We start from the raw sequence: 19,084 nt of genomic DNA, 5'->3' as shown, positions 1-19,084 counted from the left end.
TTCCACTTATGGTATTAATTTTACATTCCTCTGGCTGAAAAGGGTCAGAAGGTTGTAAAATCAAACATTAAATGAATCAGAGGAGACAGTAGTGCAATATATGACTGCCCCGAGGACATAGTGCAATGGCTGATGGGATTAACGTTGGGTCTCATTTCCTGCTTTTACAGGATGCAGATGAAGCTGTCAGAATTGCAAGGGAAATTGGTAAGTTCTTAAATTAGCTATGGTGGGATTTGTGTGCCTCTCAGCAGACATGGTTGACTAAATTGTATGTGTAATAAGTAATCCCTATAGAACAAATAATGTTTTAATAGTGTTTAAGTTCCCCGTTGCCTATAGGGCTGGAAGAATCTAGATATTATCGCCCTGTCTCTTTAATCATCACATTTTAGCTTTACAAACTTGACTTTACAGAACAAGTGCAGCCATGATTTGTGGAATGCATGTGATATGGAGTAATCAGCTTGCTAAAGGAATTATTTCAAATCATATCTATCTGCAATTGGACATGGTATTCTTTTTACAGAAGCTAAGCGTGGTGCGTTTCTCCCTATATGGAGGCTGACACCGGTGATGTCATGATCGTCATTCTTCATCACTGTGTGTAGTGCGCCTGACTCTAATATCTCCCACACCACCATCCTTTCTTCTGTGCTTTCCCAAACAAAGTCACTGCTCAGCTTCTGAACATCTTAAAGACTGGTGAAAAGAGCAACCAGCAAACTGTCTGGGACTTGTTTTGCTGAACCTTAAGTGTAATATGTGCTTAATGAGTTTTGGCTTTTATTTAGTAGAGCTTTAATATTTTTGAAAATGTTTAACCATATGCTTGAAATTACACGTGTTCTTAAATGTGTTCCACAAGGAGAATTTACTGCGTTAAGAGATTTTTCTTGGTTTTATTTTATTTTTTTTCCCATCTTGTTAAGAGACAGTAGGCATAAGTAGCTATTTAAATTCATCAGTTCTATAGTTCTAGGAACCCACTTCAAGTATGTGTATCCTTTGCCAAAAGCTATATCTGTGCCTTAATGCCAGATAGAAACTGGGACTTGCACTGATGCGAGCAATTCTTCACCGCTGAAACACTTTTCCAGATTGAGTGTAAGCTGTATTCTTAGCCCGCTCTGGTTAACTCTGCTGAAGCTTCTCATGGTGGGCCTGGCTGTCTGGTAGGCCGACACCACCCAACTCAGCATTTCTGTGGGTCAGCCTTTGTCCCTTTTGGGAAATCAGATCATGACCGATCACTGTCACACAGGCAGAAACAAAAGGAAGAGGCTATCAGTCAAACTATTAGGAGGAGAACTGGCAAATAAAATTGGTTTTTAGTGCTTAAAGAGGCATGTATAGTATTATGAATTTATATGGGTTCAGTTTCATTTCACTGGTCAGTTTACTCGTTTTTTTTTGGATTTCCTTCAAATTGCCTTAGAATCTTTTATGTAGGAAGGCATCTGATGGCTTTCTAGACACATTTGAAAATTAATTCTTGCTTAATTTCTTCTAACTTCCAGCGTTCTATTGACTGGTTCTTGTTTTTGATATCAAGCATCACTTTGGGGGTTGTTATATCAAGGCAGTCTTAAATCCACAGATATTAAAGCTGATTACAGATGCCTGGGTGGTATATTTTGTTTAGATGGAAAATTCTAAAACCACTGTATGAAAAAGTAGATGTCATGTAGTGAAAGAAATTTGTCCTTTCTAGCTTGTTTTCACCTTTGTTGTGACTGACTGATCGGTTTCATTAGCCTTCAGTCTTATGACCACAGATCCAGAGACAAGCCAAATGATTTGTAATTCTGGGGGATCTAAAATAAGATGAATTTAAACTCTAAGTCTCTAGGTGTACAGTGTCCTGTGTATATGACAAGACACTCAATCATTGAATACTTTCAGATTATTTTTAAATCAACATGTAGGGCCTAAGTATTCTAAGAGTGCTTAATTTTTTTTTCTTATTTTTAAATTAGTAATTCATTGTGGATCATTACTTAAAGCTCTGAAACATTGTCTAATGTTCTCATACTAGCATTGGTTTTTCCTGCTTTCTCCAGAGACCCAGTAGCAGTGGAGTATGACACCAGGGCCAAGACACATTTAATTTAACTATTTCAATGTATCTTGTTTATGGAAAAGAATTTTTATAAGTGCAGGTGAAGAAAAACTACCTTTCACCCCCCATCTGAGATGTGTTCTCCCAAGTTGTGAAGTATAGATGCTGCAAAGATACTAGGCTAAGTTGGCTACTGGGAGAGGTTCCGGCACACTGCTGTAGAGATTCCTTCTTACAGTTGCTCTTCTTGTGTTTGTCTGTGTGGGCTGTTCTTTTCTTGTTACCTCTTCTCAAGTACTTCATCACACTGGATCTTTTCCCATGCTGCTTTTGCGTCCATTTATAATGGCCCATAAATATAATGTTCCATTATATTTATGTTAAGAGCTGCCAGCTTCTTGATTTCTAAAGCATCAACGAAACTTCTGAAAGTTTACTTTTTGGAATGATTTGAACTCATGTAAGTTGGTGTCTATTTTAAGGAAGGGTTGTGAAAACTTAGCACTGACTCAAAACATATCAACTTTGTAAGGCAATTTATTGTTATCTTTATGGGACCTTATAAATGATATTAGAATTGGTTTGCTTGCCTCTCTCTTCCCACAATGATCCAAACCAGTCTAGCAGTTTTGACTGCTGCTGAGTAGTGCAGAAGTGGTCAGGAGAATGATGAACATTTCCTGATCCTGGCATTGTATACTCAGTAACTATGCAAAGGTTAAATTCACTGAGACCTTCCTTGGTTTAGGACAGATCAGCTATGTATCCATCAAAGATCAGCTATGTCTAGATAAGCTCAAATCCCCATATTTTGAGGCTAATTGACATCTCAGCTTATGAAACAGTTTTTCCTTTTATTCCTAAAAACCAACATGTATCTTTTAAAAACCAAACAGTGCTTTGATTTTGTCTATTTTATTTTCCTCTCTGGAATTTTTAATTGCTTTGCATAAGAGTGTGATCAACGCTTGATCGATATACATAAGGCTGTGGTGGGGGATAGAAATGCTTAAGCGTTCCTGAAACTAGTGAGTAATACCACAGGCCCTTGAATACTGTCTGATAATTTAATGAAGTGAGCTGTGATAAAAAAACTTAGATGTTCTGTATTACAAAATTACCAAAGGATGATTTTTATTTTTTTTTAAAGTACATGTAGCACTGGATAAGATAGATTACATGGTGGAAATTGCCATAATGTGTTGATCGTAATAATGCTTAAGACTCTGCTTGTTTCAGAATTACAGACTTTCAGAGTTGGACAGAACCATAGCATTGCCATAAGCACTGCAAGTTAGGTGGTATTAATTCACTCAAGATCTCACTTTTTGCTTGAAAATTGTATAGGATTTACTTTTTGTGTTACTTCAATGCTTGTCCAGTAGCGTAGCAGTTACCAGGAGTCTGCAGAACCAACTACAACATTGATAAACTTCTCTAATGTAGATGACATACAGACTGTGTTTCATGAATTTGAGTTGGACTTCACTGTTCCTGCATGAAATCTAGAGCTCTGAATTTATAGAGGCATTAGAAATCATTGATAAGAGTCTGGATCAGACCCACTGTAGTCTGCATAATCCCATCCCCCTCTGTGGGAAGCATCAGACTCTTGAGAGGAAAATGTAACATTGTCTAGCAAACTTCCTTGAATGCTTCTCTTTGGTCTTTACTATAAACATTCTAAGTAAAGATTACTTCAGGCTCTGAAGCATGAAACTTTACAGAGTTTTGGTTATCCCTGCCTGTATAGACTTGAGATTTGTGCCTTCATATGGCTATATGTTACCTCCCAACAGCTTTCAGCTACGCAAATGCTCTGTAGTGTGGGGTTCCTCTAATTACATTTTATGTGGGGAGCTATTTTACTGATGAGTTTTGGCTGTTTTTGTCTACTCAGCATTCTCTTATACTGTTTCTGCCTTCCAGTTAACACTTCTGTGTTTGTTTCTTATGCTTGCATCACGTCTCTTTTTGTTTGAGTCCACTTCAGTCTTTCTAAGCAAGAGATATTTCCAGCTCTTGTTTTTAAACGTCTTGTGAGAACCTCCTTCCTTTAAATGACTTTGCGGAGGAGGCGGGAGGGATTTATCACTGCCTCTTGACATGGTATGAGTAGATCTGCATTTCAGAAAAACTGTAAGCATTAGTTATACATGTGACAGCAGACCTGACCATTTTCTATTAGGGAACTATATTTAAGTGTACCCGGATTAAAGCCTGATTTAGGAACATATCTTCAATTTGCAAGGACTGGCTGGCGTTTTCTTGTCAGACAATAAGATCTGGTCTCTTGGCTTAATTCTGTGAATTTCATTAATAGTATTGGGGACCAAAAGTATAAGGATTATTTTGGCTATCATAGAAACATCAAAAGCATTCTAAGCATATCCTTAACTTTCAAGTTCCCATATACACACTTGGGAGAAAGGTGATGTTCACTGATATGAATAAGAGATTTGTCTTATGAAGTTGTTTTGAATTGAAAGCGTACTGTACTACAGGATACACATACCTATTACGGTATTGTGTTTCAAAAGTGAAACATTGCTGGTTTTGCGCAGTTAGATTTATACTACGTGAGAAAAAAGTGCTTTATTTTAGATCATTATTGTACAATGCTTACAATGTTTCTGAGGCATATTGCATGGTATCTGAGCAGCATAGCTCTTTGGAGATGCTCTGTTATTTAAAATGGACTGCTGCAGAAGTGTTGAATTAGGTACAGGCTAGTTTACTGAACCTCTTGACCGGTGATTTATGAAGATTTGCTATTCTTGCTAATAATTATTTTTTTATCACAGAGATATTTTATTTGTGCGGTAGCAAAGAAACGACTTGTTTCTAAAGAATGTGAGCTTAAAAAGGTCGAGTGTTTTTATTCATGAAACATTTTGTTGCTTGAGAATAATTCATTCAGGGTTTTTTTTTTTTTTTTTTTAAATTATTTAATATAAATGAAATGGAAAAGGCAGCCTTTTGGTGGCTTTAGAAATCATTGCACTGACAGCTAAGTCTTGGGAAGAAAAACCTCTCCTCTCTCTGCAAACAAGAAGCATTTTAATAAACGAAGTTATTGTCTACTAGCATTATTGGACATGTGGTCAGTTGTCATGTTTCTATGACCAACTGATCAAAGTTTGAACTTCTGTCTAATTGTTCCCCGCTGTTAGGCTACCCTGTCATGATCAAGGCCTCAGCAGGTGGTGGTGGGAAAGGCATGCGAATCGCTTGGGATGATGAAGAGACCAGGTGAGATGCTGTCCAAAAGCTTGCCTTGATGAATGCTGCAGTTACTGAAGTCCCATTAAGCCACTGTGAGCTGACAGTTGAGCAGATATGAAATGTTAAACAGAAACTGGATAGTACTTGTTTTTCTCCCTTTGGTAGAGTGAGTGGTATATTTTGATACTTTGGTGTGTGTGTATTTTAAATTAATTTTTGCTTTAACCTGGAAACATGGTCCATTATTTTGTGTAAAAATGCAGCCCTTGCAACTGCCTTTCTAATCCAATGTCAGACTGTAAATTTGCACTGTAAAATAATATTTTACTGTATGCTTTCCAGAATGCTGATGTATTAATTGTCTTTGTGTTCAGTAGAGTTTTTATTGGCCTTGCTTCTCAAACATTAATGTGAGCCATTAGCTCTGTTAAAGTTGATGAGACTGATTATTCATGTTTGGAAACAGCATTTCCAGAATGTGCTCTAATAGCATGTGTTTAAAATATTTGTCTCTGCAAAATGTTGTGCTTTTGCCTGTTTGAAACTGAAGATTTGTTTAAACACACACTTTCATACATTTTAATGCTTTTCTGAATCGTAAACCCTGTAGGATAGTCATTACTGATTGGATCTGATTATGATCTATTCTGCTCTGATGTTACGACAATGAAGAGTCTGGTTCCAACCACTTGTGCCACTGTTACAAGAAAAAACTCATTGTAGGATTTTTCAAAGATATGTAATAAAAAGGCTATTTAATCTAAAAGGGGGTAACTTTCTAAATGTTTTCTTTTCCACATGGTGGAATGAGCTTGAAGTATAATAGTATAATTGGAGTTTCCATTGGTTTAATTGTTAGTTGCCTGTATAATTTCTTTGGCATGTTTTTTTGTTCTCTATTCTTTTTTTTTTTTTTTTTTTTCCCTTCTGTTGCTCCTGTCTCAAAACTTGAGAATGGAGATAAAACATAGTTACGTTAGCTTTATTTTTACAGTGTAATATTATAGAGTAGTATTAAAGTGCTGTGAGAGAGAACACATGCACTGAGTTGCAGATTGACAGTAGTTACTGACTAATATCAAGTAGAAATGCTTGTTTTAATAGTTAAAGGTAGGCAGTGATGAAAGTAAAACATATGTGGCAAAATACTTGTTTCAGAACATTAGTTAAGAGAACTGATGATAGAACATTATTATTTATATAAGATACATAAATATATATAAAACATTTGAAGAAATATATGGGGTTGTAAATGGCTTGTTGTATATGTCCATTAATTGCTTTATAAAATTAAGGCTTTTCCTTTTCATTTAACTGAAGAGGAGCATCTGACTGAGTGTTCTGAAGGTGACTCAAGTTATTAGTGGCAGAACAATGTTATCAGACAGCTGTAATACTTGTAAATTGGTTGACACAGTGTTTTCTTGCTGAATCAAAATCTATGTAATCTTAAAAAAAACAAACAACAACCACCCCAAAGTAACAACAACAAAAAACCAAATAAGAAGAATGCCCCAAAGCCTGTTTTTTTTGCCATTGGCAGACCTGAGAAGCCAGTATCTGAATGACCTTTTATATTTCAGGGCTCCTACATCCAAGATGACTATGAAGGACTCTCGGTAGTATTTTGATGTGGAAACTGGCTTTGGTGTTGCCAAATGGGATGAATTCCAAATGCTATATTTGGAAAACAAAACAAAACAAAACCAGCAACAAATCTTATATAAACTCATTTTACTCAAAATTTATTTTGGATTTTCTGAATAGCTGAAAATTTCCCTTGTCTTAATTGGCTGTGGAGGGAGCTTAATATTGTAATGGTGATGCAACATATAAATAGCCACCAGAAAGGGAAAAGACCTTCCTGAATGACTTAATTCATGTTGTTACAGAATTGTTCACTGTGGTATCTTACTAATGCTTCACCTTCCACATCTCCTAAGTAGCCCAGGTAATGAAAATTGTTAGATTATTCTAGGAGTTATAACTCCTGTTGTATCTAATATTTCCACCATATTCAGTTATATTTCTAAACAGAAGTACTAGAATACTGTTTTATCATTCTTGTAACTTTTCTTGAAACAGCTCTTCAAGAGTGTGTGATTGTGGAAGGCTGATATGTTCTTCTTTCTTTGGGGATATCTGCCATTATATTTCTTGAGATTTCTTCATATCTCAGTTACATTCCATTTTTTCCCCTAAATTTGAGTCAAGTGCTAGTGTGGAATTTTATATGCAGGTTAAGTCACTAATACAGACCTGAAATTAAAGTAACCTTATTACCGCTGTAATATATTCCCATATCATTATCTTGGTTTGGATAAGTTGAATTCAGGATGCCTTTTTTTTAAAATAACTGTTACACAGTTGAAATTGCACTGAGAATGAAATCCTGATCTCTGAAGAGCAGTTTACTGTGAATTAAGGTTTGTATGTTCCTTGTAGCCAGAGAAACTGATGCTACTGTGTTTTTATAAAAAAGTTTTCTTGTATTGCTAGAGTTAGACATTCTTACTCTGTTATGGTATATAAAGGACTGCTATATTTGTATCCTAGAAATCCCATTCTGAAAGTGCTTTCCAAATATCTAGGTGTTACCCAAGTAGATGTTTCCAAATGTCCAGGTGTATCTAATCTAGGTGTTCCTGCTCTGGCAGAGGGGTTGAACTAGAAGATCTTTTGAGGTCCCTTCCAGTCCCTGACATTCTGCAATTCTGTGACATAGAATAGAATAATTCAATTGGAAGGGACCTACAGCAGTCATGAAGTCCAACTGGCTTACCTATCTGGATCTAGCCAAAAGTTGAAGTATCTTATTAAAGACATTGTCCAAAAGCCCTTGAACACTGATGGGCTTGGGTCATCAATGACCTTTCTAGGAAGCCCCTTCTAGCTTTCGACCACTCTCACAGTAAAGAACTAAAGAAGTTTTTCTTCATGTCCAGTCTGAACCTCCCCTGGTGCAGCTTTGTGCTGTCCGCACACTTCTCATCATCAATTACTAGGACTAACACCTCCCTCTGCACTTCATCTCCTAAGAATCTTGCAGAGATCAGTGAATTTGCCTTTGAGCCTTCTTTATTTTTTTATTTTATTTTTTTTTTAGTCTAGACAGCCTAAGGGTCCTCAATCTCCCCTCATTAGACATGTCTTCCAGTCCTGTCAGGGTACACTGCTCACTCATATTGAGTCTGCTGTTGTCCATTACTCCTAGATCCATTTATGCAGAGCTGCTCCTCAGCCACTTACCTCTCAGACTGTTCCTGTATTTTGCTTCACTAGGTGCACCCAGCTTTTATCTTTGAAGATAACACAGAAGATGTTGAAGATATTCAGTCTTTGTTGAATCTACTTCTGCATCTAGACCATCGATAAAAATGCTGAGCTGGACTGGCCCTAGAATTGATTCCTGGAAGCGCCACTAATGACTTGCCACCAGCCACAAGTAGCCCTATTCACTATGACACTTTGAGCCTTATTCTTTAGACAGTTTATCACCCAGTGCAGCCTGAACCTAGACAGTTCATCACCCAGTGCAGCCTGAACCTGTTTATCTCACATTTGGATAATTTGTCTAGAAGGGTGTTCTGAGATGTGGTATTAGAGGCTTTACTAAGATACAAAAAGATTAGGTCCGCTCCATCCTCTTAAGCGGGCGAATATTGTAAAAAAGAGATTGAATTACAAAGACAGGACTTTTCCTTGATGTACCCATGTTGATTTTGTCCAATAAAAGCTTTGCTTCAATGCCATTCAATATCCACCAGGATTATCTTCTCCATAACTTTTCCAGGAACCTAGCTTAGACTAAGTAGTTTAGAGCACCCTTTATGTAGAACAGTATAACACTGCCTTGCTTCCACTCATCAGGGACTTCGACAGACTCCCAGGACCTTGGCAAACTGTTGAGAAGCATCCAGCTATACTGTCTGCTAACTCCTTTTGTGTTTTTTGGGGAATTTTTTCAGGCCCATGCAATTACGAACGTTCAAATTATACAAAAGGTCCCTTTAAATTTCAGTGACCACAAGTAAAAAGTCGCCACTCTTCCACTCATGGTCTTCCAATTCAGAGGATTGGGCAGCTCAAGATCTGTCATTAATATTAAGACTGAGGCAAAAAAAAGGTATTGATTACCTTTGCCTTTTCCTCATTGTCTTTTGTTAGGTGACTATTTGCTTCAAGTATTAGTCCTATTTTATTTAGACCTGCTTTTGCTGTGAACATTCTTATAACAGCATTTGTCTGGTTTTCTAACACTACAGTGGCCAGCATCAACTCAAGCTGGGTTTTATCTTTTCTATTTTCTCCCTGCATATGTGAACTGCAGTTCTATAATCTCCCTATGGAGTCTGACCTTGCTTCCAGAGGTCATATATTTTCTTTTCCTGTTCAAATTCCCCCCCTCTGACGGATCTTAGTTTAAATCTCTCTCAATCAATCTTGCCAGATTATGAGCCAAGAAATGTTTCCCCTGTCAAAACAGGTGTCCCATTAGGTCCCAGCAGACCTTTTGTCTCAAAGACTTCCATGATTATAAAACTCAAACTTCACACTTGCACTTATAACTGAGTCTCTGGCTTTATGGCTTCAAATAGTCTGCTGCAAACTTTGAAAAGGATTTCACTTTAGGACACTAAACCTGTTCTTAGGAAAGGACAAAGTTTTGGGGCGAGGTTGTGATGGATTGTTACATACAAAGGGACTTAAGTGAACATGTAGTTCCAGGATCAGAAATCACTGTACCAGAACTGCTCATCTATATGTTAAATTCCATAAATTTATTGATAAAAATTAGACTTTTTTTTTTCTAGTTAGAAACTTCAGCTGCAAACACAGTAATCATTGAGTTGGAAATTTGTGCTGAATTATCTTCTAATGATTCCCTTTTGAGAAGTTTGGAACTGTGCTGTAGGGAGAGAGGGAACCTGGAAGACATCCTGTTCTTTCCCCTATAGAATCATTCACGTTTTAAGGGATGTAGAAGTTCTCATCCAACTTCTTGATAAGAGCTGGGTCAGCACTGAATTTGAAGTGTGCTATTTAGAAGTTTCTCCAGTTGGGTCCTGGAAACCTGCAAGGTGAGATTGAACCCTCCTCTATTGTCCAGGTTCAACAAGCCTTTCTCAGCCTGCCTCTCCTTGTGTGGTCTACCCATCTTGTTGTCTCCCTATTGACCTCATCTCCGCTTATCGATATTGTTTTAATTCTGGATGGGTCCAAAACCAGATATAGTATTTCAGTTATGGTCTAGTGCAATGAATGAAAGAGAACAGTTACTGAATAATTCTGGTAGAACCATCGCTTCTGCTGGCTGTGCTGCAGCTGATACAGCCCAGTATCCAGTTAGACCTTATCTCTGTCAGAGCACACCGCTGACTTTGAGATTGTAAACTGCGATGCTAGGGATCTTAATCAGGTAGTCAGCTCCACAGCCTGTGCTGATGCAGGGAGATTAGTCTGTGCTTGGTACAGGATTCTGCATTTGTTCTTGTGATCTATAAGATATCTGTGAACTCACTGAGGGCTTCAGTCTGTGGTTATGCTGCATGGGGAGCATCTTACTTGTAGCGGGGCTCTGCAGTGGGATTGCTGTGAGTCTTGAGGGGCTGCTACTTGTGGAAAAGACAATGCTTCAAATATGAATTCTCTTCTAGTTTAAACTTTATCTTGTGTTTGTAGAGGATCAGACCATCTCCTTTTTGTTGGGATAACCTGTTTAAGGAAGGTTAAGAGTGTTTATAGTAATTTGGTAACAGAGGTAGCGCATTTGCACAGACCAGGTCAGAATACCTGTGTAATTTCTGCTGTATGTGATTTGAAAAAGACTTACAGATGGATTAGATAATTAGGCTCCTGATTTTTTTTTTTCAACAAGTATTGCTGATTAGATTTCTAATTAGCACATCAGTGAAGGAAAAGCAATCAATTGTGCATAAAACTGCCTGATAGAGTGCTCACAAAAAGAAACAGAACCTTTGATATGGGAGTTAAAACAGCTCCAAATCTTTTTCAGTAATCTCAACTGTTGTGTGTGATTGCTTGTTACATCACATTATGGTTTTATTTGGACAGATTGGCTAGTGTACAAATCTCAATGTCCCCTTGCAATAAGTCATTTAATAGATGATGAATTTATGAGAGATTGTAGGTTGAGAATATCACTCTTAAAATTACAAAGCATATTGTTTTACAGTTTTGAAAGAAAGCAAAGAAGTACCTTTGACTACGAAAATCTTAATACTGTATATTTTCCTATCCCACAGTTCAGTTACACAGGTTTTGTTTGCAAACCTGTCTGCACTTAAGAGTTGCAAAGACTTCAACTCAGTTCTGCTGTAGCTCTTGTTCAGGGTGAAAATACCAACATTACTGCATTTTAGTAGGTGATTTCCCATACTGACCTTGAATGTCTCTGATGGGGCATCCACCCCCTCTCTGGGCAGCCTGTGCCAGTGCCTCACCACCCTTGCTGTAAAGAACTTCTTCCTTATGTCCAGTATAAATCTCTCTTCACTTAGTCTGTCCCCGTCCTTCTTATCACCCCCCTTTAAATACTGAAAGGCCACTATCAGGTCACCTTGGAGCCTCCTCTTCTCCAGACTGAGCAGCCCCAGCTCTCTCAGCCCCTCATCAAAGAGGAGGTTCTTCATCCCTTGGATCATTTTTGTGGCTCTTATCTTATGATGGCATGTGGCACATATCTTATATGTGGCACATATCTTATGATCTTTGAGTAATCATGTTTTTAAAAAAGAAAACAGAGGGAAATACTTAGAATATGTGTGGTATAAAACAGAGTTGTACTTCAATGTGGGGAAAAAGTATAAGTACATATCTATTGTCTGTGAAGTATTCCATTTTCAGGTTGTATGTTCAGATGTTGAATTTGCAACGTATACAGCATTATTTCATCAAACTAATACACAACTAACCACTGTAAGTCTTAGGATAGTTTAACCACCTTAAATAGGGGTGACTTTGTCACGGGTTACTTAGATTTACCTATGCCCGTGACAGGGGAAGCCACCCCGTGGGCCCCCTCCCGGGGCCCGGAAAGGAGGGGGAAAAAGGGAGGGGGATAAAACAGCGACAATCTAAGGAGGAAAAACTTATTTTACTAAATACGATACCGAAATACAAGATAACACAATATAATATAATTGAGGCTAACAAATTGAACGAAACAGGAGAGAGAGTCCCGAAAACCGAGAGGCCTACTGTGAACTCTAGGCGACACGGCTGGAACGCTTCCCACTCTCCGAGCAGTTCGAGAGAAGAAGAAGGGGCACTCCAGCCTGGGAACGAGATTATACAGCGTCCTGGTCCTGTGACTTATCATTAACCCTGTTGTTCTCTGGGATATGTAGTCTTCTTCTGTGGACTGCACATTCAATAGAAGTATCCATACTTTACATGATGTTATGATGTGGAATACTGATACTGATAGCAAAATTACAAAACCATGACAGACTTTCACTTTTACTTCTGTATAACAAGACCTTTTTAACTATTGTTTTTTGTGTGTTGATTCTGTTTTCTACAAAAGAAAAAAAAAACAACACAACCGTTGTTAACACACAGACTTTCTATAATCACTTTGAAATTCTGTGTTTTGAACATGTAGTCTTGTTTTCTATGTAACTGAAGAAAAAGACATTCATTATAGAATCAAATGCTATGATGTGTTTTTTAGATGTACATTCATTGACCGAAAAGTGAGAGATTACTTGAATGAATAAGTGTTCCTTCTTGTATGCTTCAGAACTTGACTTAATGTATTAAATAGAGATTGGTCTTTTTGTTTTGGTTATTTAAGGGAAGGTTTTAGGTTTTCGTCTCAAGAAGCTGCTTCAAGTTTTGGTGATGATCGCTTACTGATAGAAAAGTTCATCGATAACCCTCGTCACATAGAAATCCAGGTTTGTATTGTTATTATTGTTATTTAATTAAAAAGCTTTGAACTGCTAAACCAATTGAAGCTCATGATGGATATGTTGTAAGCAAGAGGGAAGACAGCGTGACTGTGTGGAGTGCTCATGTATTACATTCCAAGTTCCTCATTTAGCAGAGTTTCCTTGGTTGCTTTCACGCCTGTTCTAATAGAAACCTTGAGTATCATGTTTTCAGTGGCAATTTCCTTGAGTAGCCCTATTTTTTGTTTCTGTGAAAGACAAGTTCAGTGATTATTTCCACAATTCTTGGATGTACTGCATTTTGTTTTAGAGGGAGAACAGGGATTTATTTTAAAGTAACTAAGTTTAGGAGACTGTGGTGCCCTTTCACCCTTAATATGGTACTCAGTGGGCCTGATTAAGCATTAGGGAATATTTTTTCAAACATTAGGCTAAAGAAGTCCTAGAGTCTTGTTTTCCTGTATCTTGAACCATTGCTCAAACTGTATGGCTATCGTACACAGTGCAGCTTTCCTGTTTTGATTCTCTAGCCTTTCTTTAGCAGGAAGACAATGAGCCATACTCAGTTCATTGAAAAAACAAATAAATATATACACATGTATACACACATATATATGTGAGAGACTGTAGGTATCTGTTCTGAGAGCTGAAGTTTGAACTCAGGGTCCTGATTCCTGCGCTCTGAGCAAGGAGTGCTTAACATTTTTCTTGCAAATTATAGGTGATTTTGTCAGAATTTTAGTTTTGTATCTGAAGTACCTGATGCTGTTTGTGAACTCCAGATGATTTGTATTTTTTCGGGCATAGATCTTCAAAGTCAGATATATCCTCCCTACTTTTTGGGTTATGATTGCTTTTTGCCTTCAACCGGATCTTGCATTAAACCAGATCTTAAACCAGATTAAACCAGAAACAAGACTTGTTTGTTTTGGACCGATTCTTTAACAAAGCTGTATTTGTTTTGTTTTAAACTTGGAATGTATTTAATTTTATGTATGCAACTAAACTGTCTGTCAATAGCCTTGAAATTTTCTTTCTTGACAAGAAATTTGTATGGCGTACATCAGTTTGCATGACAGAGATTTCACTAATTCTTATCCAAAATATAAACTCTAAACTGTGGCATGATGTAGGGTTTTTTTTTTTTTTCTTTTAGTATAACTACTCTTATTTCTTTACAATGAGATTCTGAAGTTTTTTGACAGTAGCTCCATAGCTGAATGAAACAACAAATCTGACAGTGTAGAATGGTTTGTAGGAGAGAACTATTCAACACTTTTTGCCCTGCCAAATATATGCCCACTCAAACCTGATGTTGTTTCTTCTTCTTCTTTTTTTTTTTTTTCCTATCTCAATTCAGAACTCGTGTGCACACAGACTAACTTAAAGCATATGTGAAATGAAGAAGCAGTCTGCAAAAATGATATTTAAACCCAACCTATTCGCATTCAGAGGGTCATGGCAAGACATAGCAAATGTTTAGTTTCAGTGTTTATCTTCATTTACAAACGAACTCAGGCTGCTAGAGCTCTTTACTCTGCTGTCTTGATAGGACTAATGATTTTGGATACAAATATCCTTGTTCCTCTCTTTCTTTCTTTCTTTTTTTAATATACAGCTCAGTATACTTAATGTTCCATTTTTCTCTGTCTTTACACATTTAGCCCATAAATGCTTTATTGCATGTAAAACTGAGTTAGGTTACAAGGTGGGATGAAAGAGAGGTGCCTTCAGGGAGACTGAAGATAATTTTGGAATGAATTTAGGGGGTGAAATAAATTTGGCTCCTAGACATTTTTGAGATTGGTCTTCAAGGGACTGAAATTCAGTTGAACTGGAAGAAGTGTGATCATTTACTCAAGTGCTTTCTTGAATATGAAGTACATTCTTTGGCTTGGGATTCTTTTAGTCTTCTTAAAGCTGGCCCTTTGTTCTAATCTAGTTGTCTAAGCTGCCCCTCTGGTCAGTGGAAAGAGTTACGCACTTCCTGAGATTCAGTTCTGCTGCCCGAGAAAATTAGGGATACATCGCTTTCTGAAGGTGCCCCTTTTTCTGCATTGTTTAGAGAGAGACTTTCAGCAGTTTCCTACTGACTCTTTGATGACTAAAGTTAGATAAGATTTGATTCCTCGGTACTTCAATCAGCTGAGGCCAGATTTAGCATTCTGTCTTGATTCCTTTAGGTTTAAGATGAAGGTTACTTCAAAACCTGGGTGCACTGTAATTAAGAACAACCAAGTAATTTCATCTGGATTAAACAGTGTAGCTATGCCATTATTATTATATAACCAATAATTTGGTTTTGTTTTTAAGAAAGATACAGTGAGTGTTGTTTTCCTTACACAAACACTTTGATGGTACCTTGTAACAGTATAGTAGCAATAACTACGTTTTAATCAGCTTTAGGACATTGACCTTGGTTCGTTTTCAAACTACTGAATATACAAACAGTTCAAGACCAGATGCCAAATATTTACTGAGTTAGCAGTAACTTTTAAACAGAACTCTTTTTTAACATTCTCATATAGCTCCAAAGCGATGGTATTTAAAATTGTTAAATAAGGGGTTTCCTGCGTCTAGCTATAAAACAATCACTTTGTAAAACATGAGAAAAGGCTAAAACAATCAACAGGAAAAAAGAGTCCAAATAGACGTTATGCTTGAACTGATTTGAAGTCTTGTCCTGCAATATCTGACATAAAGGATCTGAGTTTAAAGTAAAAATACTTGGAGTGTCTAACCATTACTTGGCTAAATAGCAGACCTGCAACTGGAAATAAAATGTAGCTGAATCATACAGAAGAAGTTAGTTGTGGTACATTATATTTAGTTATTTTCATGTGTAACTGTACATAACATAAACTACTATAATAACATCTCTGTATAGCGGGTCATTGTCTTGTAAGAACATTAGGGTATTTTGCAAAATGCCTTAGGTGTGACATGCATTTTTACTGAGATGGGCACTGGAATTTCACTTTATTTTGAGATTATGATCTCAATTTTCTGTAAATGTCTTCTGAAATACAATTGTTTCATGAAATAAGTATCCAGTGAAACCACTGGAATTATGGAATAGTATTTATTTTAAGGTACAGGTTGTATCCTTCTTAACAGAAGGATAAATACTATCAATAAACTAATAAATACTATACCTTAACAGAAGGATACAAGGAATGTCATGAAATTAATGAAAATATTTACTGCTTGGCTTGAAAAATATTTTATTATTCCCTTGGGTGGGGGTAGGGGAGTAGAGAGAAGGAGGAGAGAGAGAAGCACATCAGCTTAATTTCATTGAACATTGTAGGACTTTTCTAGTTTCTGTTTTGGTGAGGTTGAAGTCTGTTGTAAACTGTAGTCTTTATGGTAAAACAGAAGTGCTCATGAGGAATCATTCTACTTGGAAGGCAGCAGTTTTCCTACCATTACCATGCTATGCCCTAAAATTGCTGTTTTGATAACAACAAGAACAAAAAATCTTTTGTTCTCCCAAGTGTGTTTCTGTAGAACTCAGTGGCGATTAGTTCTGGACTGGATGATTTAGAACTAGAGTAGGAAGTTGCTTTAGATGTTGTTGAATTTTCTTTTGCTTTGCATAGGGGAGTTGGTTATGGAATCTAGCATTTGACTGAAGTTGCATGCTGCTGAACCTTCCAGAGGTCAAGGAAGAGGCCTTTGGGATAACCTGTCGTTTAGGAAACCCTCGATGTCTTTTTTTGTAGTGTCATTCTAGTAGAGCTCTTTCTAAGGAATTTTTCCTCTAGAAGGTTCTTATGGAAGCCCAGTGAAATTCCTGAGGAAAAGATAAGTCATATTCTTCAGGAGGGCAGAGCACTCTGATGCTGCACAGTGCACAAGTTACCTTCATGAGATCAGTGCCTCATTTTCAGTTACATCGACTCAGATTATTCACGCTTCGGGAAACATTGGTGTCATAGATGCAGAAATTCATCTTGCTTAGTGCTATACTCACTCTGTGGTGCTAAGAGGAATAATGAATAATACAGATTCTTTGTCACAAATGTCAGTAGATATGGTTGAGTTCACACAGTTTGAAGAAGATTGTCTCCATTTTTTTTTTATCTTGTCTGTTTTCAGTGTAGAACTGCAATGTTAAAGAATGAAGCATGAATATTGGCACAGGTTCCAGCAGATCAGAGCAGGAAGATAGATGGAAGAAAATGGATTAGAAGGAAAATTTTATAAGGAACAAGGGAGCAGGTGTGGTCTGCAAGTAAACAAATTGTTCAAAGAATAAGTGCATAGAGTACAACATCACAAGATGGGAAAAAGTCTGCTTGAATCCTCCAGCCCTGTCTCCTGCTATTTGAAACGGCTGCACTGTACAAAAGAATTCATAAAGTGATAAAGTGCCTTTTCCTTTCAGCTTGAAATTGCAGAATCAGTTGAGAGTTCTGCCATGCTGAATTTTTTTTTTAAATTTATTATTATTTTTCTTTTCTTCTCGAATGTATAATATAGTTAGTTAGATCTAGGCATTCAATTGGATATTTAACCCTTTCATGGTCTGAAGCTGCAGTCAAGAACTGTAGTTGACTCCGTTTTTGAGAAAGTCCTTGATACCACTAATTTCCATTGGAAATGTTGTGGAAGTGACAAAAGATTTCAAAGTTTCTGATGAGTTCTTCTTAGTCGTTAAAGACAGGATGCTCAGTCTACTAAGGAAAACCCATTAGCTGTTGTTTCTGAAAATTTTTGCCTGTAATTCAAGAGCTAAATTTGACATGCTTCAAGATTTTACTCTCCTTTGTTGACAAAAAATAATGCTAACAGTGTGATTCTGAGTATTTCAATATGCAGTACAATTTTAGAGGCTTGAAATGGTAACTTTTCACTTTTTGATTTCTCACTTCTATCAATTCTGAACTTGTTTGGGAGCTCTCATGAGACCTGAGTGCTCTTTGACATATGTAGATTACAGAATGTCTTTGAAGTAATCCTGTTTAGAATTCAAAGTAGCATTCAACTAATTTTGTATACAATTATCTTCCTTTGCTAGTATATTTCCCCAATAGTTATTTCTTGATTGGAAAAAAAAAGTGATTGAATGCTGTATCATAGCAGTATATTGTCAAAAGACCATATGCGTTCATCTGTGGGCTAATAGCAGCATGTTATTGTTTCAGGTATTGGCAGATAAACATGGCAATGCCTTGTGGTTGAATGAAAGGGAGTGCTCTATTCAAAGAAGAAATCAGAAAGTTGTGGAGGAAGCTCCAAGGTATGTATACTGGACTCAATGCAGATACATAGTTATTGAAAAGACTTTTGGAAAGTTGATTTCATTGTACAAAAGATGCAAAGAAAATGCTTGCTATGTTTTATTATGTTACAGCCATTTGAGTATAATTGGCAGCCTGGTCTGGTGTTTGGCAACTAGATGGGGGTTGAAACTAGATGATCATTGTGGTCCTTTTCAACCCAGGCCATTCTGTGATTCTGTGATGATAATGTACTTAAAAGGGTGGCTGGATCTTTCTTAATTATGTCCTCCTGTAAAGAGAAAAATGATATTTTGTTATATTTTTTTTCATGATCTTGTATAAAATAGATACGGATCTTACCGTAGGAGATTCTGATTTCAGAAAATCAGATGGAGGTGTAAGTCTGCTTGTGGGAATTCCCTATATTATGGATTCATCAATTGGAGTGGGTTTGACATTTTTAAGGCACAGAACTGTGATGTAACAATTTAGGATATGAGGGAAAGCATGTGATTTAATCGATGTTTTTTTATAGGCATCATACAAGTTAATGTTGGACCACTGTGGGTGGGACTGGTGCTGTGTGTGACCTAGATTTTAAATTTAAAAGAATTCAAGGATGCAAACCCAGTAATAAATGCTTAAATAGCTTT

General features: G+C 37.0%; 1 protein-coding gene across 3 annotated transcripts in view; it reads left to right on the top strand.

Moving 5' to 3' along the window:
- Nucleotides 1-19,084, top strand: part of PCCA (propionyl-CoA carboxylase subunit alpha) — a 251,157-nt gene that overhangs the window by 71,149 nt on the left and 160,924 nt on the right. For all 3 annotated transcript variants that reach the window (XM_015851501.1, XM_032442017.1, XM_032442016.1), the window contains exons 8-11: nucleotides 171-207; nucleotides 5,236-5,314; nucleotides 13,107-13,209; nucleotides 18,354-18,448. In XM_015851501.1, coding sequence (XP_015706987.1) covers nucleotides 171-207; nucleotides 5,236-5,314; nucleotides 13,107-13,209; nucleotides 18,354-18,448 — 314 coding nt within the window. The remainder of the gene's footprint in view (nucleotides 1-170; nucleotides 208-5,235; nucleotides 5,315-13,106; nucleotides 13,210-18,353; nucleotides 18,449-19,084) is intronic.

This window comes from Coturnix japonica, chromosome 1 (genome assembly GCF_001577835.2).
Source record: "Coturnix japonica isolate 7356 chromosome 1, Coturnix japonica 2.1, whole genome shotgun sequence".
NCBI classification, from domain to species: Eukaryota; Metazoa; Chordata; class Aves; order Galliformes; family Phasianidae; genus Coturnix; species Coturnix japonica.
This window is presented reverse-complemented; position numbering and strand designations above follow the sequence as displayed.